General features: G+C 37.0%; 1 protein-coding gene across 1 annotated transcript in view; it reads left to right on the top strand.

The window, feature by feature from the left end:
• ITGA2 (integrin subunit alpha 2) overlaps window positions 1–27,381 on the top strand; it is a 109,015-nt gene that overhangs the window by 31,984 nt on the left and 49,650 nt on the right. The window contains exons 3-8 of the mRNA XM_015535079.2: window positions 10,150–10,259; window positions 15,583–15,674; window positions 18,963–19,077; window positions 19,252–19,379; window positions 22,018–22,166; window positions 27,022–27,172. Coding sequence (XP_015390565.1) covers window positions 10,150–10,259; window positions 15,583–15,674; window positions 18,963–19,077; window positions 19,252–19,379; window positions 22,018–22,166; window positions 27,022–27,172 — 745 coding nt within the window. The remainder of the gene's footprint in view (window positions 1–10,149; window positions 10,260–15,582; window positions 15,675–18,962; window positions 19,078–19,251; window positions 19,380–22,017; window positions 22,167–27,021; window positions 27,173–27,381) is intronic.

The raw sequence follows: 27,381 nt of genomic DNA, 5'->3' as shown, positions 1-27,381 counted from the left end.
CTGTTTGTCTAATCTGAAGGCCTGTCGCATGAACAGTCTGAGCTCATTTTATGACTCAAAAATCTTAGAACCCTACAGCCATTTGTGTAACGAGAACTGTCTGGGAACGAGGGGGTATTTCCAGTGGGAGAGATGTATTCTCTTGTGTCAGCAAGGACTAGTATGTGCTTGTTCCTTAAGAAGAGAAATATAATGAACATGTGCCATGGCCAATAAAAAACTCCATTTTTTATGAATGAACTTATAGTTCTAACATTATAATTAAGAAAAATATTAATAAAGCTCTATGTGTGTTACAAGTACATGGATAATACTTGTCTATAAGACATATGGAAGAGGATTTCAGATAAGTAATAAGAAACATTCAATTCTATAACAGATATCAAAGATTATGCTGTATGTATGTTGGTAATAACAGTACTTGGTATTTACTGGTATTTACAGTATTGAAAAGTACGGAGTACTCTTTCTTTGCCAGACACATAATATAGTCGCTCTGAAAGATTTGTAAAATTATTACTCCATTTACAAATGAGGGGCCTGGGGCTTAGAAAGGCTAGGTAGTTTGCCTGAGACTACAGAGCTAAGAAGTAATGTGCATATGGTAGTAATGCAAAGCAGAGATAAGATGTTCCAAGTGTACATATTTTTGTAAGTATGTAAGGAGGAGAGTGGCAGGAGGTAATCAGCATTTATAAAAAATTATTTAATTATAATTGTCAAATAAACTTGATAAAGAAAGATGAACTTCATTTAGTACTTTGAATTAAAATTTCTGTTACAAAATGTGTTGCCTGAATAGAGATGACAGTTACCACCTATCTTTTCATTCTCTCATGCACAAGGCTTTTCCATATAAGTCGGGAGCCAGAGCGCAAGGGTTTTACCCTCAGCTTCCCCACCACTAGCTGGCTGACTTTGAAAAAGTCACATGCCCTCTCTGGAGCACAAAGAGAGGGCCATCCCTACCAAACCAGAATGTTTTGAGCACCTCGTGAGAGAATAAAAGTAAAGCACTTCACTGGTGAAATAAAACCTGTATGTTAGTTTTAAAAAAAAAGTGAAGTACTTCAAAAAATAAACCACTGTAGGAATAAACCAACCAAAGAGGTAAAAGACCTATACTCTGAAAATTATAAAACAATGATAAAATAAGTTGAAAATGACAATGAAATGGTATGGCATTCCATTCTCATGGATTGGAAGAATATTGTTAAAATGTCTATACTTCCCAAAGCAATCTACACATTTAATGCAATACCTATCAGAATACCAATAGCATTTTTCACAGAACAAAAAATCCTAAAATTTGTATGGAACCACAAAGACCTCAAATAGCCAAAACAATCTTAAAAAAGAAAAGCAAAGCTGGAGGCATCATAATTCCAGACTTTAAGTTATATTACAAAGCTGTAGTAATCAAAACAGTATGGTACTGGCATAAAAATAGACACGTAGATCAATGGAACAGAAAAGAAAACCCAGAAATAAACCCACAACTATATGGTCAATTAATCTTCAATAAAGCAGGAAAAAGATAGTCTCTTCAATAAATGGTGTTTGGAAAACTGGACAGCAGCATGCAAAAGAAAGAAACTTTCTTACCCCATACACAAAAATAAATTCAAAGTGGATTAAAGACCTAAATTCAAGGCCTGAAGCCATAAGAATGTGTGAAGAGAACACACACAGTAACTTCTTGACATCAGCCATAGTAACATCTTTATAGATATGTCTCCTGAGGCCAGAGAAACAAAATCAAAAATAAACTATTGGGATTTATCAAAATAAAAAGCTTCTGCATAGTGAAGGAAACAATAAAAAAAAAAAAAACTAAAAGGTAACCTATGGAATGGGGAAAGATATTTGCAAATGACATATTCCATAAAGGGTTTGTTTGCAAAATATATAAATAATTTATAAAACTCAACACTCAAAAAACAAGTCAACTAAAAAATGTACATAAGACATGAACAGACAATTCCCCCAAAGACATACAGATGGCAACATACACATGAGACGATGTTCATCGTCACTTACCATCAGGGAAATGCAAATCAAAACTACAATGAGATACTACCTCAAACCTGTCAGAATAGCTAAAATCAACAACACAAGAAACAACAGATGTTGGCAAGGATGTGGAGAAAGGGGAACTCTCTTGCACCGCTGGCGGGAATGAAAACTAGTGCAGCCATTGTGGAAAACAGTATAGAGATTCCTCAAAAAGTTAGAAATACAACTACCCTATGATCCAGCAATCACACTACTTTGAGTATTTACCCAAATAATACAAAAACACAAATTCAAAGGGATGTATGCACCCTATGTTTATTGCAGCATTATTTACAATAGCCATGATATAGAAGCAGCCCAAGTGTCCATCTATTGATGAATGTGTAAAGAAGATGTGGTATGTAAACACAATGGAATAGTATTCAGTCACAGAAAGAATGAAACCTTGCCATTTATAACAACATGGATGGAGTGCAATGCTAAGTGAAATAACTCAGAGAAAGGCAAATACCATAAGATTCTACCCTTCGAGGAATTTAAGAAACTAAACAAAGGGGGAAAGAGAGAGAGAGAACTAGTCTTAACTATAGAGAACAAACTGATGGTTATCAGAGGGGAGGTGGGTGGAGGATGTGGTTAAGTAGAGTGATGAAGGAGTGCACTTTTTGCAATGAGCACCAGGTGTTGTATGGAAATGTTGAATCACTGTATTGTACACCTAAAACTAATATTACATTGTATGTTAACTAACTGGACTCAAAATAAAACCTTGGGGCTCCTGAGTGGCTCAGTTGGCTAAGCGTCTGACTCTTGGTTTCGGCACAGATCACGATCTCATGGTTCTGTGAGTTCAAGCCCCACATCTGGCTCCGTGCTGACAGTGCAGAGCCTGCTTGGGATTCTCTGTCTCCCTCTCTCTCTGCCTCCCCCCCGCTCGCACTGTCTCTCTTTCTCAAAATAAATAAACTTTAAAAAATAAAACAAAACCTTAAAAAACATAAATAAACTATGTCCACTATTTAAAAAAATAAATTATGTCCACTGTAAAACACAAAGCAAAAACAAAAACTAAACCACTATGCACATGTGAGTTACTCTCCTCAGCACTGTGTAAAAATACGTAGGAAGAAAATCAGGATTTTTAGTAACAAGTTTTTCCCTACCTCTCTCCACTGCCTGTTTCTCAACCATTTCTCATCTGTCATCAATTAACTTCCATGCATATTGGATTAGCTTCAGTCCATTTCTTCTTCTTCTTGGCCAAGAATGCTATTCTGATCCCTTTTCCAAAATAATCATGTCTTTGTCTTTCATTGTGGCCTTTAAATATTAGCCAATATCATCCTTTATGTCTTTTTCCAAAGATAAAATTCTCCTGCCATTAGGTTAGCCTGGCAGGGCCATTTAACATGCTTACTTTGTTTATTCACAGGGTTTGCTTTTAGTTTAAACCCATGACATATATATTCCTTTTTGTTCTTCCATTCCATGTTATTTTCACTAACTTGTGACTTACTCTAATTTTTGTTTCTGGAAAGGCATAAGAAGTCTGACTGTAATAGTCTTACACTTTTAAGTTTAAAAATTTATTGTCAATATTTTTATAAATAATTATGGTATTGCCATATAATTAAGCCATCACTCAACACAACTAATATGGATGTGCAAAATGGCATGTCTCTTGTCAACAAGGACCTTCTCTAGGGGCAGAATAAATAGGGAACCAAGTACCTTTTAGAACCCCACGGACCACGCTGGTGTTGATCCACATATATTTGTTACACCATAATTCATTTCTTTTCCATTTTAAAATAATCTTTATGGCTAGACTTTTTCCATAGTTGGTGTTACTTATCATAAATAAAAATCTATAATAGAAAAGCCATTTTATTTTATTTATTTATTTATTTTTAATTTTTTTTTAACGTTTATTTATTTTTGAGACAGAGAGACAGAGCATGAATGGGGGAGGGTCAGAGAGAGGGAGACACAGAATCTGAAACAGGCTCCAGGCTCTGAGCTGTCAGCACAGAGCCCGACGCGGGGCTCGAACTCACGGACCGCGAGATCATGACCTGAGCAGAAGTCGGCCGCTTAACCGACTGAGCCACCCAGGCGCCCCTAGAAAAGCCATTTTAAATATCCCTGCTCTGACTTGCTTCTCCCTTCCCCCACTCTGGACACAAATTTGTGCATATACCTACAAACAAACACACATACACACCCATCTTTTGTGACTTGCACAGGGGTTGGATCTGCTGCTCTCAAATATCTGGAGACCTGCAGTGATCTGGGAAAATTCTCCACGCCTCACTAGCTTGGCTCATAATTTAAAGCTTTCCTCTATGTTAATGCCTGAATGTCTGTTCCTGGAACAAAGTTCATTTACAAAGGTGAATGGGGCTTACACATGCGCACCTTCCTGGTGGCCAGTTGTCTGAAACTTTTCCATCAGTCTAGCTCCATCTGACAAGGGATTTAGGGAATACTAAGTGGCACAGGTTGGAACTGTTTGTTAATTTGTTTATAGCCAATAGGATGGGCAGACAATGAGTATCTCTTCTCTGGGAGACTTCTAAACAGAACTTACTATGATAGAAAGAATCAGGGGTTTGGAATGAAAGCACACAGGTGCAGCTCTAGACTTTGTTGCCAAGTAGACACTGAGACTTGGTTTTTCATAGGAAAACAGGAATAGTTGTAACACTTGACTTCTCTGGGAATTTACAAGCATCAAAGGAGACAATGTACATAAAACGTACTTTATAAACTGTAAAGCAGTTCATAAATGTTGCTTTTCCAAATTTTCTCATTCATAAAACAACCATCTGCCAAAGAACCTTGTTTGAAAGGTACTATCTCATGGGCTTTGATTTATAAAAATATGGTGGTCTTAAGACCATTCCTTTCCTTCCAAGAATGTGGAATTTATGTCATCACAAGGCTTTAAATTGAAAATATCAGCTTTTGATTTTAACTTTAGGAAAACCTCATGTTGGATGAGTCAATGTAACAGAATCAGCTTTTATTGACTCATTTGTTTCCAGTGCAAAAGCTAATTTCTAGGCTTCTTATGAAACAGAATAGGCTTAAGATGTTTTAGCAATAATGAGGTTGGTGGACTTCACCTTAGGGAACTGAGAGACCTTGAGGGTTTAGCCATCCCACTATTTAAGGAAGCAATCTGGCAGCCAACGGAGTCTGAAGTAGCATAATAAAGTTTAGAAACTAAAATTTCCTTTTAACACATGCCAAAGGGTTTAACTATTAAATTTATAACAACAGCATTTCCCAGCCAGGAGCTAAAAATGAGCTCTCTTTACCTGTCTTCCTCCTTCCTAGAGATTTGAAGTCTTCCCCTTTCCATCATAAAACTCCTTTTGCATTACAAGCAAGAAGCAACTAGCTATATAGAACTCACCAGACCCCTTGTGTTGTCAGTGGCTTAAAACTAAACCACGTATGGAATAATATTTATGTTTATATACTGTGTATTCATAGACTTTGAAATTTCTTACATTAATATATTGTATACAATAGGCTTCTAATCCTAAGTAAATATCCCCCTTGGATGTCTGATAGACATCTCAAACTTAAAATACCTCATACTGAACTCTTAAGCTCACCTTATCTCAAAATCTTGCTCTACTGATAGTAGCCCCCTTATCTAATCATGACTAATTGGTTCCTTTTAGTTTCTTAGCAGAGAAACCCAGAATCATCCTTGATTATTTGTGTGTGGGGTGAGTGTGTGTGTGGGGGGGGGGATGAAAGTGTGTGTGTGTGTGTGTGTGTGTGTGTGTGTGTGTGTGTGTGTTTAAAAACTAACCTCAAGAAATCCTACTGGCCCTACCTTCAAAATATATCTAAAATAAGATCACTTCTCATGAGCCCTGTGGGAGCCCCTCATCTCCTCTCGCCTGAATTTTGCATTTGCTTCCAAAATGCTTCACTTGCTTCACCTTTACCCCAGGGCAATCATTCTCAACAGAGCAGCCCTTCAAAACCCTTCTAAAATATGTCAGATCATATCACTACTGTGCTGAAAACTCTCCAGTGGCTTTCTCATGTCACTCAGAGGCAAAGCCAAGTTCTTACAATTTCATACCAGTCTTATGGGATCTGGTCCTGTGACCCATCTGACTACATCTCCTCCCACATTCCTCCTTATCACTGCAGTCCAGCCACAGGGCCTTTGCATTTGCTGTTCCCACGGCCTGGATTATTTTTCCTCCAGAATTTTATGGCTTGCTTCTTTACCTCCTTCAAGTCTTTGCTTAAATGACACTTTCTCAGTGAGGCCTCCCTGACCATTCTAATAAAGATTACAACACCTTCCACCCCCACCCGTGTGGGAGGGTCCCCTCCCCAAGGAGACAACAAAAAACAAAAAACAAAAAAACCTCAAGACAACCTGTCTATATGTGTACGTGACAACATCCCTCACAACTTTGTAACGTGAGACCACTTAATCAGACTGTTTGTGTGTTACCATATATGGAGACAAATAAATAGAAAATGTATAAAAAACTACACCACGTGGCATTCGGGGTGCAGTTCTTCTGGTACAAACCCAACTGAGCAGTGCCGGCACGAATAAAGTTGCTTCCTGGAAAGAAAAGCCTCAGTGTCATGACTCTGTGTGAGAATCCTACTGTACTCCTAACTCTCCTACTCATTCTTCCCACAGAGCACTGATCACCATCATGATATGTTTTATTTACTTATTAAAGTTGCCTATCTTTTCCCACTAGAATGTAAGTTCCACAAGACCAGTAATTTTTGACTGACTTATTCACTGATGTATCCCTAGTGCCTAGAATCGAGTCTGGCACATAGCAGGTCTGGCCACCATGTACAACCTCACAGGATGCATACTTAACAAGGCCAGGGCACACAATTTATATGGAAATGGTACCCCCTGGTGTGGTGCAAAATTTCAGCCTGGCAGGATCGCAATAAACATCTGTAGCATCAAATAAAACTTGTTTTGCCCTACTATTTTAAGTACACCTCTGTCAATAATCTCTAGAAAAATCGCTAGTATTAAAGGAACACTTGGAGAGTTTATAGACTCACGGACCAAAGGAAGATATTTATAACAGCCCCTGGATTGTGGGTTTAAAACTACCTACACCACCATAAATACTGTTTACTAACTAAACAAAGTATTTTGAATTCCACTGGAGGTGGGCAAATTGGCTATGTTTTGGAACTCTACATAATCACTATTTCCCCACAAGATAATTGAACAGTAAGTGTTATTTTAAGTCATCTTGGAAGAATTCCCAGTTTCACTGCAGGAGAAAAGAGTTTATGTCTTGGGATTTTGTTTTGTTTTCAGAATCAGCACACACGACTGTTCATGCAGCTCTTTTGTCTGGTTGTGATTAAGTTAAGTCCATTACTTCAAAGAAGCTTTGCCATACTTCAGCAGGATTTACTCACTAACCTATCCTATTCTTCACATTTGTAACATTCTCTCCTGGCATGTTTCTTCCTGTTACAGCTGATTACATAAGATTTTATAAATAAATATGCCAGCCTCCTCATCTTCCTGTCTGATTAATATAAGAATGTCACAATTCCTTTGGAGCAGCCACTAGTGATGTCATAGCCTTTCCTTATGAGGATGAATTGTCAGGAATCAGAATTTCACTGAGGCCTCTGGGTGAAAGCAAGGAGGAGAGTCTACTGGAAATGTTGCCAACAAGGAGTTAGCAATGCTCTATGAAACATTCTCTGCAGTCGCTAGCATGACCTGTCGGTGTCTTACTAATGTGGTTCACCATATTTAAAAAATGAGTCATATATGATAAGGACACCCTTGTTCTTTACCGGTCACTGGAATGATCTGTTTTTCCACTGTTTTCTATTGTTTTGTGTTAAGAGTCTAATAACGGCATAATACTGCCAGAGATCTATGTATATTCTTTGAGAGAATTTCAAGTACCTTCACGTCCTTTTTGTTAAGAGGCACACAATTGTACAGATACTTCTTTCTCTCTCTTCTTCCCATCTGATTAACGTAGGAGACCACGGCCCTCACAACAGTAGTGGAGATGTCATAACCCTTCCTGAGTGTGAGATTATCAAATCCTGAATTCTTTGATGAGGCTGGAGGAAGTGAAGGGGAGAGTATCCGGGGAACACTGAGGCAATAGGAGAAAGCACGTAGCCTTTTGAGCTTTCTCATTGAGAAAAAAGTGGCTGATGGTGCTTTACTGCCAAAGGCTCTGAAGAACAGGATGGTTAAATGTTAGATGAGAAACACTTAACTTTTATTCTGCAGTGTGTTTCTCTTGGGCTGGTGAGGATGGATGGAAAATGTGCACAGTACAAGTCACCTGAATTACCACAATTTAGTACTATTTGAACATACTCTGCCCTTCCCTATATTATGAACAGTACAGCCTGGGCCTACAGTGTGGATGTGTGCTTACCAGATGACCTTGGCTGGTGTCCTTCCTGTCCACAGCCTCCTTATACGCCACACAGCCACACCCCCATCACAGTAGGTATGGCTTGACCATCATTTCCAGTTTCTATTCCTTGATTATTCTGGAACCCAACCCATTTGTTCAGATAGCTTTCCCAATCTGGGCCCTATGCCAGGCCTTCTTGTAGCTAAGAGGAAGGAGAATAACCTAAGGGTTAAGAGCTTGGGCTTCAGAATCAGTTACACTTGGCTCTCACTAGCTATGTGAATCATTAACTGCCTTTCAAAATAATCTGTATTTTCCTCTTTCCTCTGTATTCATACTCTTCCCTCTGCTGAGAATAATGACTGACACCTTCATCCTCTGGTGTTCATTTTTGTATCCTCTGACCATTTTAATGTTTGTTCCAGAGGGAAGCCTATTTATATATTTCTGTTCATTTGTACTGTTATTGTTTTCCTTGGCATGTATTTTAAACAGCTTTACTGGATTTAGTAGATAGAAGCACACCTTCATCTTTCTGTACTCATTGTGGCACTTAGTGTGAGGCACATGTTATTTAATCAATAATGCTAAAACATTTATGCAGAAGGCTCACGAAAGAATTTAAGTTTCATCTCATCTTTCCCAACTTTGACAAGGAAAAAACATTGAATCAAATGTGCTTTCTTAGTAACTGGATGATGCTGAGTAATTAACCTACTACAGATTCTAAAGATCAGACTGTTTGCATGGACTCTTTCTGTCTATTCTTCTGTGACCAGAAATGTTAGATGAATGGTTCCACAGGGAAATAGTCTCTAGTTGGAGAAGCTCTGTAGGAAATAAAACTAACCAAAGAAGGATGTGAGCACCAGTCTCTAAACTCTGCTTCCTGCATTCTGGCTACTGATGTGTTAACATGGAAGGAGAGCTCCATAGTATATTTGCTCTGTGTTTTTGCTAAGGATCCCCTTATATAGACAATAAACAGTAAAACCACTTAGATAATTCATTTGCTCCCTATGTAAATTAACATATGAACACTGAATTTCAAAGACTTAGTATGGAAAAAAGAATGTCAAATATCTCATTAATGATTTTTATAATGATTGTATATCATGTTAGAGAAAATATATTATTTAAGTTAATTCGCCTTTGCTTTTTATTGTATTAATGTAGCTAGTAGAAAATTTAAAATTACATATGCAGATCACATTTGTGGCCTGCATTATATTTTTCTAATGTATTTCCCATATTCATCAAGAATCAGGATCCGCAGGGGCGTCTGGGTGGCTCAGTCAGTTGAGCATCCAGCTCTTGGTTTCAGCTCAGGTCATGATCCCAGGGTCGTGGGGTTGAGCCTTGTGCTTAGGGCTTAGCATGGAGCCTGCTTAAGATTCTCTCTTTCTCTCTCTCTCTCTCTCTCTCTCTCTCTCTATCTCTGCCCTTCTCCCCCACTCACACTCTCTCTAAAATAAAAAAAATAATAAAATTTAAAATCATTTAAAAAATATTAAAATCATTTAAGAATTTGGACCAGCTAAGAGGAAAGGAAAAAGAACTGGTTATAGCTGAACAAATATGAATTACTATTTTCTTATTAAAAATTGAAATTAAATGTGGGTTTTTTCATTGTTTAGTGGTCAGTTTTAATCTTTAAGAAACTATAGCTAACATTTTATATTTAATGAAAAAAAATTCCTATTTCTAGGTTACTGGTTGGTTCACCTTGGAGTGGTTTTCCTGAGAACCGAATGGGAGACGTGTATAAATGTCCTGTTGATCTGTCTACTGCTACATGTGAAAAACTGAATCTGCAAAGTAAGTGGTAATTAGAAATATGATTTTTTACAAATAACAAGATCTCATTTGTTATAAACCTAACTAAAAAACAATAACAAAATCAATCATAATTCTGTCTTAAAGAAATAGAGACAGCTTTTTTTTTTTACCTTTGTATCTTTAGTCATATGAGGTCCAATTGCATCCAGTCTTTCAATGCAGATTGAAGACCTGATTTAACAAGATGCATGGGAAATGTGTGCTTCGTGGACCATCTAGCCCTAGACTGTGGACCACTTTCCATTAATGTTTAAGATTGTTTTGCTGATTCCTTACAGAAATCTAAGTTTATCCATACCTCTCTCCCTCCTCAAAACAAATTATTAAGTATACACCTGTCAGTACTAGGGTTGCATTTAGAAGTAAGGAGAAATACTCTGTTTCTGGTCTTGACTAAGTAATTGCATTCTAAAAGAAAAAAAAAGTCATCATTTTGGATCCTTTGTGTTTGGAATTGCTGTTTTAATTATCCATATCTCAGAGGTTTTCTATTAATGCATAAAGTTATTAAAGGTGCAAGACTAAAAAGCTAAATAAGTCATATTTCCATGCAATATTTCCTGGTGCATCGAAAAAATTACTCAATTTAATCATGCCAAAAAAACCCAGCACTGACGACTTTTAGAGTTCTGAGGAACTAAAATAGATTAGGAAATCTATGTTAGGGAATCAAGGGAGAGTAGAGATTCAAAAATAGTGATTGGGACTTAGAATCAAGGGCATGTTTCTTGTACATCTTTGTACACCTAATTTCTAGCATCATTTCTGGCATAAGATAGGAGTTTAATCAACATGAGGTGGAAGGAACTTCAGTGGTGTCAAATGCTACCAAAGTTGAAGGGTATGAAGACTGAGTACAGATCATTAACTTATTTAAGGAGATAATGGGTGAACTAGATCAGTGCTCTTCAAACATTTTGAACCTTCATCTATATAAGACATATATAATACATATTATAAACATACATTTACATAATATTTCCAAAAATAATAAAAATGTACACATTAGGAGTGAATACTCAAAGGTTTTATTATATAGTTCAAACATTTTATTATATCACCCCCAGTGTACCATATCACCTCTAACATTTGAATACTCATCTCATATATATATGTATATATATTTTTTTTAAGTTTATTTATTTAGAGAGACAGCGAGAGAGCTCGGGAGGGGCAGGGAGAGAGGAGAGAGAATCCCAGGCAGTCTCTGTACTGTCAGCAGGGAGCCTGATGCAGAGCTCAAACCCATGAACTGTGAGATCATGACCTGAGCTGAAGCCAAGAGTTGGATGCCTAACTGAGCCACACAGGCCCTCCTATACTTTTTATTTTTTAAAAATTATATTCATGCACTGACTTATTATCTTCCTAAATAAAAATAAATTTAAAAGTATAAGCACTGCAATGAGATACCACCTCATACCTGTCAGAATGGCTAAAATTAATAATATAGGAAACAACAGATGTTGGCAAGGATGCAGAGAAAGGGGAACCCTCTTACACCATTGGTGGGAATGCAAGCTAGTGCAACCATTCTGGAAAACTGTATGGAGGTTCTCAAAAAGCTAAAAATAGAACTATCCTATGACCAGAAATTGTACCACTAGGTATTTATCCAAAGGATACAAAAATACTGATTCAAAGGGGCATATGCACCTTGATGTTTATAGCAGCATTATCAACAATAGCCAAGTTATGGAAAGAGCCCAAATGTTCATCACTGATGAATGGATATAAAGATGTAGTATATATACAATTACAATTACTATTGTACAATTACTCAGCCATCAAAGAGAATGATATCTTGCCATTTGCAATGACGTGGAAGGAGCTAGAGTGTATTATGTTAAGATAAATAAGTCAGTCAGAGAAAGACAAATACCATATGATTTTACTCGTATGTGGAATTTAAGAAACAAAACAGATGAACATAGGGGAAGAGGTGGGGGGAAACAGAGGAAACAAACCAGGAAACAGACTCTTAACTGTAGAGACAAACTAAGGGTTGATGGAGGGAGGCGGGTGAGGGATGTCTAAATGGGTGATGGGTAGTAAGAAGGGCACTTGTTGGGATGAGCGCTAGGTGTTATATGTAAGTGATGAATCACTAAGTTTTACTCCTAAAACCAATATTACCCTGCATGTTAACTAACTAGAATTTAAATAAAAACTTGAAACAAACAAAAAGAATAAGCACAGGGTGTTATATGCAAGTGATGGAACACTAAATTCTACTCCTGAAACTAGAAAAATAATTAATGAATCAAAAAATAAATTTAAAAGAATAAAAACATACACATAGCAGTTCTGTTATCTTCTTCTTTCCAACTCTGTTACCTTCTTTAACTCCAGCAGATCACATTTTGCAAATTTCTTACCGTGATTATGAATCTAATAGTGTTGAGGGGAGAAATGGATCACAAAGAATTTAAGAGCATGTGAGGCATGAACAAGTTCTACAAGTAAAAGTAGTCCTTTGTTTACAGAATTTGAGTTGTGAAGGAGAGTTGGGAAAACGGACGGAGGAGCAGGGTTAAATGAAGATTTTCCTGATAAAAACGAATGATCCTATTTGTAGGGAGAGTAGAAGGAGGTGATGAAAGGGAGTAACTATTTATCAAGAGTAGAATTAACTGGTTGGAATTAACATCACTGGTCCATGGGAAAATCAGTCTTAGAAAGATTGCTCCTTTCTTGAAGACACAAAGGGAAGAGACAACAAGGAGGACTTCCAAGAATGACCTTTAGGTAAAGCTAATAAAATAATGGCCCTGGGTCAAGGATGGTAAGTTAAAGTTAATGTTGGCTAGGCAGAGATTAGCCAACAAATTTAAACATTATTTAATGTTTAAATAATACTGTTGAGGAGAATTGCAATGTTCCACAGCTCAAGAATGGATACAGTCAGTGGATGATGCCCTAGTTGCGTGGGAGAGAGGAAGTTGGGGATTATTATTTTACATGGCTAGTCTCATCATTTTCTTCTATTTTCTTATTTATCTTATTTATCTTATTTAAATCCAAGTTAGTGGGGGCACCCGGGTGGCTCAGTCGGTTGAGTGTCTGACTTCAGCCCAGGTAATGATCTTGCAGTTCGTGAGTTCGAGCCCCATATCGGTCTCTGGCTGACAGCTCAGAACCTGGAGCCTGCTTTAGATTCTGTTTCCTTCTCTCTCTGTGCCCCTCCCCTGCTCACACTCTATCTCTCTCTCTCTCCCTCCCTCTCTCTCTCTCTCTCTCTTAAAACTAAATAAACATTAAAATCTTTTTTCTAAATCCAAATTAGTTAATATATAGTGTATTAATGGTTTCAGGAGTAGAATTGAGTAATTCATCACTTAAATACAACATCCAGTGCTCATCCCAACAAATGCCTTCCTTAATGCCCATCACCCATTTAGCCCATTCCCCCACCCAACACTCCTCCAACAACCCCCAGTTTGTTCTCTGTATTTAAGAGTCTCTTATGGTTTGCCTCCCTCTGTGTTTTTAACTTACTTTTCCTTCCCTTCCTCTATGTTAATTTTCTTATTTAAATTCCACATATGAATGAAATCATATGGTATTTGCCTTTCTCTGACTGACTTATTTCACTTATCATAATATATTCCAGTTCTATCCACCTGTTGCAAATGGCAAAATTTCATTCTTTTTGATCACCAAGTAATTACACACACACACACACACACACACACACACACACACACACACGTATACTACATCTTCTTTACCCATTCATCCGTTGTTTGACATTTGGGCTCTTTCCATAATTTGGCTACTGTTGGTAGTGCTGCTGTAAACATCGGGGTGCATGTGCCCCTTCGAATCAGCATTTTAGTATCCTTTAGATAAATACCTAGTAGGGCAATCATAGTCATAGGGTAGGTCTATTTTTAATTATTTTAATGTTTACTTATTTTTGAGAGAGAATGAGTGGGAGAGAGGCAGAAAGAGAGGGAGACAGAGGTTCCAAAGCAGGCTCTGTGCTGAGAGCCTAGAGCTGGATATGGGACTTAAACTCACAAACCGTGAGATCATGACCTGAGCAAAGTCAGACACTTAACTGACTGAGCCACTCAGGTGCCTAGTATTTTTAATTTTTTGAGGAACCTCCATACTCCTTTCCAGAGTGACTACACCACAACCAACATACAAATGGGTTCGCCTTTCTCCGCATCCTCGTCAACATCTGTTGTTTCCTGTGTTGTTAATTTTAGCCATTTTGACAGGCAGGAAGTGGTACCTCATTGTGGTTTTGATTTGTATTTCCCTGATGATGAGTGATTTCAGCATCCTTTCAGAATTTCCTTATAAAATTCACTCACTACTGCTTTGGGTCAGATTCCATTATATGCCATTTTTATTTTTTTATTTTATTATTTTTTTAATATATGAAATTTATGGTCAAATTGGTTTCCATATAACACCCAGTGCTCATCCCAAAAGATGCCCTCTTCAATACCCATCACCCATCCTCCCCTCCCTCCCACCCCCCATCAGCCCTCAGTTTGTTCTCAGTTGTTTTTTTTTTTAATGTTTTTATTTATTTTTGAGACAGGGAGAGACAGAGCATGAACGGGGGAGGGTCAGAGAGAGGGAGACACAGAATCTGAAACAGGCTCCAGGCTCCCAGCCATCAGCCCAGAGCCCGACGCGGGGCTCGAACTCACGGACCGCGAGATCATGACCTGAGCCGAAGTCGGACGCTCAACCGACCAAGCCACCCAGGCGCCCCTGTTCTCAGTTTTTAAGAGTCTCGTATGCTTTGGCTCTCTTCCACTCTAACCTCTTTTTTCCCTTCCCCTCCCCCATGGGTTCCTGTTAAGTTTCTCAGGATCCACATAAGAGTGAAAACATATGGTATCTGTCTTTCTCTGTATGTATATGCTGTTTTTAATAACACTTCAGGGATACTTTTTTCTGATCCAGAATAAAGCATTACATGGAGCCATTGTGACCTTGAAAAGAGTGGGCGTTGGCAAATCGGAGACCAAATAGTGTCCTCAGATGTGTTTTGTTTGGCCAGCACTTTGTTTTTAAAAATTTTAAACTTAAATGCCTATAAGTCATGCCCTTTCAGATACCACCCCCAATATCTTACATTCTGTAGCCTCACGCATTTAAATGTATGAGCTGCCAGATCACTGAAGGTCCTTCATTTCTCTACATGTGAATATATAACGTGAGTACCTGGATATATGACACTAAACTCAATGCTACATATAAACATGAGTGTGGTTTTTAACAACTTTAAATAAATGGCAACGATTTATTCACTTTTTAAAATCTTTTTCTCTGAAAGCTGCCACAAGCATTCCCAATGTTACCGAAATGAAAACCAACATGAGCCTTGGCTTGACACTCACAAGGAACGTAGGAACCGGAGGATTTCTCGTGAGTATTTACCTTTCAAATTCTCATCTGTCTCAAAGTGTGAAGTTAGTGTCTTCTCGCCATCCCACCTATCAAATCAAATCTTGATGTTTAAATATTAGAGTTTGCTTTGGGATAAATCATACCATGTGGATATCCAACGTGGCATACCTATCTATTGGTATATAGACTTATTAAGATACCCAGTAAAACCATTGCCATAGAATGTCTTAGAAGAAAGCAGCAAAAAGAACACCAATCCTTTGCCCTTGGAAAGTGTGCTTAGCATTTGTTGATAACAACATAATTCCAGGTCCTGTTTCTTCTTCCCATAGGAATTTTAAGATAGGTACTGCTAATTCAGAGAGTGCATTTCCAGGCTGAAGAGTCTTTAACCATTTGCTATAACCCTTTGGCAAATCTGATATCATTTAAGTCATGTCTTGGTCCCTCATCTGATTTCATGTTAGTATTTATTCTCATTGAGTTTCTAGAATGCTGTGAGAAAACATTACAAGTCAGTGAAATAGAAATACCTTCTTTAACAAGTGGTTTGGGGACAACTAATTGGTTAATAACTTGTATATCCAAATATACTTTCAAGTGGATTAGAGTTAATATAAAAAACTGGAAGAAAATGAAAATTTTAGGAAATTTATAAGCTTGGAACTAACAGAAGAAATAATATAGGAAATTGTTGAAAAGATTAATTTGACTATATAAAAAAATGAAAACCATCACATGCGAAAAAAAAAGTTTTTGAGGCAAATAAAAACCCAATCTTACTAGACATTTCCACCAGCATATAGATGATCCTAGTTATATTTATTGCCCTGTTAAAATAGCCATAGAAAACTTAATTTAACTTTACATTAGTTATGTCTATACCATCGACATGCTAACTCAAAAGCCTAGATGTATAACTTAACTATTCTAAGAATATAATTAATTTTGAACAATGTCATTCTCCTTTTACTAATAGATATTAGTATTCAAACATTGGTACCACTCAATAAATCAGATATTACTTATAATATGTGTAATTCAAAGCATAAATAAATAGTGCAATAAATCTTCATCGTTCATGATATTCCAAAGTTTTAAAACTAGGATTGTTTTCGTCTCTTTTTGTTTGCTTATTTGCTTTTGAGGTTGAATAAATTTAAGAAAAGGAACATATTGAGATATAGAGATTACAGGACGTACTTCTAAATTTTCAATTTGTAACTTCAGATAAAGTAAAATAAAATTGCAAGAGAATTTAAGACATTAATTTAACAACCAATGTAGCAAGCAGAGAAGGAGGGAAGAGAGAGGGAAGGAAAGAGAGGGAAAAAAAAGAAAAAAAAATCCAAAGCTTCCTTTACATACCTAAAAGGTCAAAATCTTAAGATACTCTTAAGAATTATGTGGAAAAGGCTGACAATCATCACATTTTTTTGAAACTGCTTAAGTTCTGGGCTTAAAGCAGGAATGTAGTTCTGGCATTAACAATTGGCATATTCTAATTTCAACTTCTTAATGCTGTTTTCCATTGCTTTTAAAACAAAAAAAAAATTCTTGAACACTTCCTGAGTTATTATTTTTCAAGGTGATTTTAAAAAACTAACTTGGGGATGGGGATTGATGATACTAATCAATATAATTGGTATTCATTATTTGGCAAACTAATCAAAGGCATCAATTGTGATTTTTCCCTTAACTAATTGGCATCATGAAGTAGTGTTATAGGAGGAAGAACTATGGATTATTCACTGAGCATGAACTATGACCACAGCTGCTTTTCCTTTGAGCAACCAACAATTAAACTGGGTCAAACAAATTCCCTTTTATTCTTCCAATTGTTTTTTTTTTTTTTGCAGGTTCATACTTTTTTGTTAAATTTTAATAATTGAACCACAGCTTTACATAATGTTAAACTTTGTAGATGCTCTTTAGGATCTTAACTAGACTTCTCTTTCCCACTTTTCTCCTTTTACATCTAGCAGTTCTAACAGGATTTAATGTAATGTTTTTCTGGTGTGATTTAATCACAGTTTTATCAGGAGTTCTTGGCATTGAAAGGCTGATGAAAAGGAAAGATCTGAGGTTGGGTTAATGGAGATATTAAGAATTGGAGTATGTATGATGTGGGCAAGGAGACAAGTGCCAGCTTGGATGACTTTTAGGCAGTGGAAATAGGGGGATCAGAAGTCCTCAAATACCTTATAACATCGTTAAAAGCTGACAGTTCATGTACCTCATTTGTGTTTATTTAGTGGATTTTCCCAAAGAATTTGTCTTCTCGGACTCTCCTTGAAAATTTGGAAGATCTGGCAAGGCTGGCAATGGGCAGGAGCCATGGTGGCCTGCCCATGTGTATGACACCTGGACTCTTCATTTACCATGGCATCTATGCCAACCCAGAGCACTCTTAGGTTCCTGCCTGATCCTGGGGCTTGTGGGTTCATGGTTTCTGCTGAATAGAATAAGTGGTAGTATACATATAATACAATAGTAAAAGTGAATAGTATAATCTTTGTTCAAGGTAACAGTAGGGAAACCTGGGGTTCAGTCGGGTAAGCATCCAACTTTTGATTTCGGCTCAGGCCATGATCTCACAGTTCATGGGTTTGAGCCCCCACCCCCACCCCCACCCCACCATCGGGCTCTGCACTAACAGTACAGCATGGAGACTGCTTGGGATTCTCTTCTTCCTCTCTCTCTCTCTCTCTCTCTCTCTCTCTGCACCCCACCCCCCTGCGCTCCCTCTCCCTCAGAGTGAGTAAATAAATAAACTTTGGGGGGGAAAAAAAGAATAACAACTGTAGTGATGCTGGCTAACAACTATGTGCCATGTGTTATTTACCCCACACTGTTCTAAATGCTTTACATCTAGAGAACCATTTAATCTTCACAACACCTTGCATGATAGTAGATATGATTATCCTCGTTTATAGATAAAGCCCCTGAAGTCCAGATAACTGAGAGACAAAAAGATGAAGGAAAGCACCTCCTTTCTCTAGTTCGGTGACCTGAGGGTCTCCTCCCTACACCGCTGACAACTGTCTCCCAGCCCAGCTGCTATCTTCTCCCTCTCTTCTGTTTGTTCTTTCTTTCTGAGGCACTTTCTCTCAGAGGCTTTTTTGACCCGATAGTTTCAAGAGTTGACAATTTCTAGTATCTTGTGAAATCATAGAAATGATCTCTTGGGGAGGGGGGAGAGAGAAAGAAAGAAAGAAAAAAGAAATGATCTCTAAGTTTTACAAATGGAGAAGTAGAAGACTAACATTTTCCATGTGTTTTGTCATTGTTCTCATTTCTTTGAAGACGTGTGGTCCCCTGTGGGCACAGCAATGCGGAAGCCAGTATTATGCAACTGGTGTTTGTTCTGATATCAGTCCCAATTTTCAGCTCTTGGCCAGCTTTGCACCTGCTGTTCAGAGTAAGTGATGAATGTGTAGAGCGTCCGAGCAATACCTTACATGAAGGGCAGAGGCGGGATTTATCAAGTACCACCCAACCCCTCTCAAATCCATTTTACTTTGTCCTATTTGCATATAAGTGTGAAGAGTGAATTAACAATGGAAATCTGTTTCTTTCATCTTTTCCTGTGTAGCCTGCCCTTCCCTCATAGATGTTGTGGTTGTATGTGATGAGTCAAACAGTATTTATCCCTGGGATGCAGTAAAGAATTTTTTGGAAAAATTTGTCCAAGGCCTGGATATAGGCCCCACAAAGACACAGGTATGGACATGAATAATACATACACTAACCCACAGATTTCTTTCTAAGAAAATATTGTTAGATATGAGGTCTTAATATTTGCATTTTTCAAATCCCCACATTAAATGCATTTAACATTAACCTTGACAGTTAATTGAAATTTGCACTACATTGAGTTTTTCTGTCTATGACGTTGTCCAGTGTTGGTCTTTGAGCTTAGATTTCTATTTCTGACAGGCATCAGATATAGGATGTAGCATTTTCATCTTTTTCAGCTTCTTATTTTTCCCTCCTATAACTTATGAATTTATCAATACATTTTAAAATCCAATATGTATTATTTTATTGATAGCCACTTGGACTAATAATTAATTTCTTTTGTTGTCCTTGAATTTCTGGGATTTTTGTAGAGAAGTCAATAGACAGTCAATAGGCGCCTGGGTGGCTCAGTCCATTAAGCATCAGACTGATGATCTCACAGTTCATGAGTTCGAGCCCTGCATCAGGCTCTCAGCACAGAACCTGCTTCAGCTCCTCTGTCCCCTCTTTCTCTTCCCCTCCCCCATACATACTCCCACATGCTCTCTCTCTCTCTCCCTCCCTCTCAAAAATGAACATTTTTAAGTCTATAAACAGCATAATCCTATCTTGTTATTTTTTAGTCTTTTATCATATTTTACTCAGCCCTTGCTTTTTTACACAGAATAAGACTTTTTAATAATTTTGTATAGCTCTCCATGTTTTAAGGAGTCTTTAATTTGCTTTTCTATCTTCTTGAGATAGGCATCCAAAACTCAGAAACAGAAGCTTCACGCTTCCATAAAACTGAATAACATTTATTGTTAAAGTTCTGGGTCTTCTTTCTTTCTTTCCTATTGGATTTGCCCTTTCACGGTCATTCTGGTTGAACCAATATCAACAGAACCAGTTGACAGAGTTCCCAGTGTATATTCTTGGGTTGTTCCTGTCATCTGATGCCTTGTGTCCAACATCTAGTAACAATTGTTGGAACATCTTCCCCTAAATGCTTCACAGTTAGCTATATTGAAATTTGATTTTCTGCTTTCCTGTACAGTATTACAAAATATTATTATACGTTTTCCATTGATGTTGCTTTTCAATACTAAGAGGACATTAGTGTTCACCAAATCTTTGGAGGTTTCACTGTGGGCTTTTACCAGAAAATTCTATGAATAAGACCAGGTATAGCATTTCTTTCTGGATAGCATCCTGTTAAGGTCCCATTATAAGAGAAGTTTTCCTAGGTATCTGCTTGTTTTATCCATCTCTAAATGGACTTACCCCATCACATGACTTACTATATTTATTTATTTATATTTATACTATTTAATATTTATACTATTTATCTATTAAATAGTCTCTTGAATGGAATTCATGGCCTTCCTCTTCTTGTCTTCCTACCCCCATGCATTTTCTTCATCTCTAGAGGTGATTCACACAGTCTCTTTTTCTTACCATCTAAATTTGACCTTTCTGTAAGTCCTAATATACTACATTTCCTTAAGTCTTCTATTCATTATTCCCCTTTCTCACACAGGAGTTTTGGGACTGTCATACCGTCTTCCTCTCATATTAGACTTTGAAATTCATAGAGTGATTTTTGATCCTGTCTTCTCTCTCAAGTCTTACATCCTGTCCTAAAGAGAAGGCTCCAGAAATATATTTTTCACATCTTCCCAGTGCCTACTTAGTTGCTTCCTAGCAAAAGTAGCTGATTGAACTCAGAAATCCAGGCCTTGCCCCTTCCACCTTCCTTACGTAGTGACCTCTATCTTAAGGACCCTTTCACAATACTGACCTCTTATTGCTACTTCCTATTCTAGAAGCCCCCAACTCCTATGCATAGAGGATGATTTCAGTGCTGAGAATAAGGACATTAATAGAAGTATTTGGCCTTCTTGATCTAAAGAATTAGGGTATGTGCCCCAACCTTGTTCAGAAGTTGTTCCATCTGTCAGATTTCTCAGATGAGACTCTCTCTAATGGCATTTTCTCTGAAGGCCAAAAACCTCCTGCCTACTTGCACATATAGCAGCTTTCTTCCAAAGATGCTAAAGTCTGCGATTAGGGGAAATCCAGAACAATAAATGCATTCAAATTGACTGTTTTGATTAGCTCACTCTTTTTTTCTTTCATATTCAAATACAATTCTTTGTTTATTTTGCACCTGTTTTTAATTGATGAGCTGTTATCTTCCATCTATGACTGCTTATAATTGTTTACATGTATATATACATTGTTAATCAGAAAGTTTATATCATTTTAATATTTCTGTTATGAACTGGATTCTAATATTATCCATATTAAAATATTATAAGGCACTGCTTAAAAATCCATTACTAGATAATCTATAACTATTGTAGTCAAAAATCTATAAATATTACTCTTGAGAACCAAATCATATATGATAGGACATGATCTTGCTTATCAACAAATACTACTGCTGTAACTAACAGCTTCTAACAAAGAAGTCATTCCATTGGAAGAAAAATAGCTATTCTTAAGAACAAAATTGAAAATGCATATCAAATACTATCATCCCACTTCAAATGCACTTTTGATTTTGATTTATATTGGTTAATTAGAAATTATTTATAACTTAATGACAAGCCTTTAATAAACTTATGCTTTCTTGAAGGTGGGGTTAATTCAGTATGCCAACATACCAAGAGTTGTATTTAACCTGAACACTTTCAAAACCAAAGCTGCAATGATTGAAGCAACATCCCGGACATACCAATTTGGTGGAGATCTCACAAATACATTCAAAGCAATTCAATATGCAAAGTAAGTTATAATGTAAATAGCCCAAATATTTTGATAAAATAGAAGTGCTTTTAAGTAAGAAAGAAGAAAAGAGACAAAGAAAAATAACATACTTAGTGCCCACACTTAAATCAGAAGTAATTAAGAAAAGTTCAAACATTCTGTCATTTGAACACTTTGAGAAGGCACTAGGAAATGAAATTTTAAAGTCTTAGATTTCTAGGATTTTTATAAAACATTCCATGATTTTTAAAGAAGACTTTATATAAAGTAAAGGAAACAACATTAAAAGACCTTAGGTTAAGTAGGAAATGGAGCAATCTCCAATTATTTGTTAGTATTTATCAAGGCCACAGACAACTTGAGCTAATGGAGTCCTTCATGCACATTAAGAAGGGCCATAGAATCTTAAATGTTTATGAACTTGGAGTATGAATTGAATGGAATGGGCTCACTATACTTATTACAGTCTGGGTGGTGTGAATGTTACAACTGTATAACCCTCTCTTAATTTTTAGCTCAGTGTCTCTGTTTTCTCAGAACTCCTTTTAATCATATACCTTTACAAAAATGCTAAAGATTCTCCTATTGTTAAAAAATAAATGAGAACAATAACTTCACCTTCCTTTAAGCCTACCTCCTGCCTTTGTCATCTTGTGCATTTCTTCCTTCAACTACCATAACTCCTTGAAAAATTGTCTATTCCGCCCCCCCACCCACTTCCTTGAAACATATGGCTTGCCACCAGGTGAACGTAGCTCTCTTTATCAGCCAACAACCCAGTGGTCCCGCCTCAAGCCTCATCATCTTTAGCTTCCCTTGCCATTTGCTGACGACGAACACAAACTGCTATTCCAGCCCCAGTTGCCATGACATCACAAACTTCTAGAATCCCTGCCAGCTTTTTGTCAACAATTTTGCCTCTTCACTGGCTCCTTTTCCTATTTTTTCTTTACTAAACAGAGCCCTCTTTTTTTTTTTTTATAGCTCTTTTCTCTTGGGCATTGTCTCCACTCTCATGGCATCCACATTAGCCCTGTGTGGGTCACTGCATTGCTCTGCAGTCATTCTGAATTCCCTCCCAAAAATCCACACAGGCATTCAGTTGATGCTGGGTATATTTAATTTGGAGTGTTGGCTCACTTGTCAAATTCAATACATCCTAAACCAGCCTTATTCTTTTCCCTACCCATGCTCATGACTTTGCCATTTGACTCATGCTACCACCTTTTCCCCCAGGCATTCAAAGTAAACACTTGCTGGTTTTCTTTATTCTTTCTGTTCTTCCTTAATCACACACATCTGGTCAGTCACCACATCCTGTCCTTTCTATTTCTGCATTTCCTATTGTATCTGCTCATTTTTCTGGATGTATATTGTAGTTGCTGTTTCTATCAACCATTGACTTTCCCTATATGTCTCATAAGCAGATGAGAAGATATGATTGGTTTGGTTAATCTCTATTGTCCCCATTGAGATGTTCTTTTGGGCCACGCTATCTCTGCTGGCCAGTCCATTGCCTTTTGGTGAAGTGCCCTTTATAGTCCAGTAAACTAGACTCAGAGGAAGAGTAGGTTGATATAGAAAATGGCCTAGAAGAAGCTACAGACTGCAGAGGGCTTGTGTTTTCAAAAGAAAGTATGGATGTGGTATTTTTCCCTGTAAGGAGCCTGGGGACCTGGTAAGCTTTCCTCTCAAGAAGAATGGTCACTGTCTGAAGATGTGACTTTTTTTTAGCTTTTATTGTCCTTTTAGAACTTCGGTTTTCTCCCTATCATCTCTCTCTTATGCTATTTCCCAAGCTAATAGAAATCTTGCTGCTGTTAAGAGAATTACTTAACTTCTTTTTTTTTTTTTACTTTTTTATTATTTTTTTAATGTTTGTTTTTGAGAGAGAGAGAGACAGCATGCAAGCAGGGCAGGGGCAGAGAGAGAGGGAGACTCAGAATCTGAAGCAGGCTCCAGGCTCTGAGCTGTCAGCACAGAGTCTGACACAGGGCTCAAACTCATGAACCATGAGATCATGACCTGAGTCAAAGTCGGGCACTTAACTCACTGAGCCACCCAGGCACCCTGAGTGAGAATCACTTAACTGCTTACTCACATCTTTCAGAATTTAATTACCTTTCTTTCTCTTTTTCTTTTCTTTTCTTTCTTTTTTTTTTCTTTCTTTTTTTTTTTTTTTTGGTCTGTTTCTTTACAACATCAAATAGAATTCTGACACTGTTTTAGTAAATATTTCCATTTTCCATTTATCTTATTTCATTGTGTACCTATGGTTATCATCTATCATTCTAAGACCTGAAGGTAATCAGAACAAATGAGGCACGGTTTCTACCCTCAGAAATCTTATAATCATAAATGAGTTCATAAAGAGTATAATTCACTCAAAAAATATTTCATGTAAGTACTGTATTCAAATTTGGGTGACAAATATAAAATCTTTTTCTATCCTTCTACATTCTATATAGAATACAGGAAAGTTTTAGGGATTAAAATGATATTCTCAGTGTTAAACATACTGAAATTAAAGTGTCCTTTACACATTCAGGTGAAAATATTTAGCAGGCACTGAATACATAAATTTGAAATGAGAGAAATAAATGGAAAAAGATGTAGACTTTCAGGTGTCATCATATAGGTGGTAGGTAGTCCAAAGGAGCGGGTGGCATTCCTCAGAAAGAAATACAAAAAGAGAATCCAGTAGACAGAGAAAATGTTATTGGACAACCGGATACCCATCTAAAAACAAAATAAAGCTGAATCCCTGACTCAGTCAAATCAAAATAAATTTCAGCTGCACCAAAAATTTAAATCTAGGAAAATGGAATTATTAAAGGACTATGAGAAGCTTGGGTGATTAAAAGAAACAAGTCATACAGCTCAGAGCCTGGAGCCTGCTTCATATTCTGGGTCTCCCTCTCTGTCTCTTCCCCCTTCCCCACTCATGCTGTCTCTCTCTGTCTCTCAAAAATAAATAAACATTAAAAAAATTTTTTAAATAAAAAAAGAAACAAGTCATAGAGATAAGAAATCCTTTTAAAATACCATGTCAAATATAAAATAAACACATAAAAAGTTAATGAAATTGATTGTATCAAAATATTAAATTTCTATACAGAAGTGTATATATACCACTAAAATTTAAAAGATTAATGAACTGAAGAAAATATTTATATATATATATGACAAAAGATAATTTTCTTGACTAACAAAGATCTTATTAATTAGAAAAATAATGAACAATACAAAGAAAAATGGACAAAGATAAAGAAAAATCAAGAGTTCATAGAGAAAAAATATAAATGGCTAATATAAAATGCTCATTATCTCTTCATAATGAAAAAGTACATATTAAAACAATGATATATTATTTCTCACTTATCAAAATGCCCCCAATTTAAAAGTTTAATAATCCTCATTGTTAAGGAAAGGAGATGGAGAAACTTGCATTTTTTTACATTATCGTAATATAAATTGATGGAAATTTTTAGAGGACAATTTGGCAATATCTGTCCAAATTTGAAATGTGTAAATCCTTTGTCCCAGTAGTTTCACTACTAAGATTTTATCCTAATGACACAGTTGGAAAAGTATGCCGAGATACATACACAAAGACATTTATTACAGTATTACTTGTAAAACTCAAAATGCCCTAAATGCACAATAATGAGGAATTGGTTAAACTATGGTTACCCCCAAATAATGAGATATTATGCAGCCATTAAAAAAGGAGAGCTTTGTATGTGCTGGTTTAGAAAGAGCTCCATGAAAATGAAAAACAAGTGTATAGACTATGCCCCATTTGTGTGAATGTTTGAAGCATAGACTATGCACATACATCTAAATAAAATGTTTTCTATAAGGAAACATAAATTGATAAAAGTGGTTTCCTTTGGAACAGTGGCTTGGTGTCACATTTTTAAAAAATGTTTGTGAGAGAGTGTGTGTGTGTGGGCGTGTGGGCATGTGAGCAGGGAAGGGGCAGAAAGGAGGAGACAGAGGATCTGAAGCGGGCTCTGCAGTGACAGCAGAGAGCCCGGTGTGGGGCTTGAACTCACAAACTGTGAGATCATGACTTGAGCTGAAGTCAGGTGCTTAACTGACTGATGAGCGATCCAGGTGCCCCTACATTTTTATTTTATACCTTTCCAGGGGCTTCTGGGTGTCTCAGTCAGTGAAGCGTCTGACTCTTGATTTCTACTCAGGTCATGATCTCATGGTTCATGAGATGGAGCCCTGCATCAGGCTCCACGCTGTTAGGGGAGTCTGCTTGGGATTCTGTCTCTCCCTCTGTCTTTTCCCCAGACCCCACTCACTCACACACACACACACACACACACACACACACACACACACACAAACACTCAATCTCTCTCTCTCTCAACACACACACATATATATATCTTTCCAAATGCTTTGAAATTATTTTATCAACTGTACTTATTAGTCTTTAAAGAACAATTTTGTATTGAAAAGTAAATGCAGATCCAATGAGTAAAATTGGTGACAGGATTGAATATCTTTGCTCTGTTAATTAGTATTAATGAATTTTTTCTTATCAGAAGATAATTCTAAGGATTCTTGATGTAAATACATGCACGTGCGCACAAATACACACACACACACACACACACACACACGCACATACCATGAAAACTATGCAAGATGTATATCTATTTCCCTTTAGGCTGCAAATAGAATGTAGGTAAATATGTCACCAGAACTGACATAGAGATAAATTCCAAGTCACAATAGGTCATGCTCAAAGAAGTTAGTTTCAGAACTAACTTCATGAGGAAGTTAAATTTCTAACCAGAGGTCCACATATTAGCTTCATCTTTTGATAGTGAGTTTTTAATTTTGTCTGCCACAGAGATTTTGCGTATGCAGCAGCTGCTGGAGGACGACCAGGTGCTACCAAAGTAATGGTGGTTGTAACTGATGGTGAATCACATGATGGTTCAATGCTGAAGGCCGTGATTGATGAATGCAACAATGACAATATACTGAGGTTTGGCATAGCAGTAAGTAGATTTTCTTTTTAGTTGTCTTTCAGTTAATGGGTGAGTGCTCCTTTGTAACATCACTTCCCAAGACCACACGCTCTCATTGGCTACTCACAGCTTTATAGGAAAAGAACATTTTTACTCTGTCTCCACGTCTTGTTGATTTTCAGTCCCATTGACTACAGGGTTATGGATTTACTTCTCCAGAGGCTCTATTCTGTTCAGAA

Source organism: Panthera tigris, chromosome A1 (genome assembly GCF_018350195.1).
Source record: "Panthera tigris isolate Pti1 chromosome A1, P.tigris_Pti1_mat1.1, whole genome shotgun sequence".
Classification (NCBI taxonomy): Eukaryota; Metazoa; Chordata; class Mammalia; order Carnivora; family Felidae; genus Panthera; species Panthera tigris.
The sequence above is the reverse complement of the archived record's forward strand: the minus strand, read 5'-3'. Positions and strand labels throughout refer to the sequence as shown.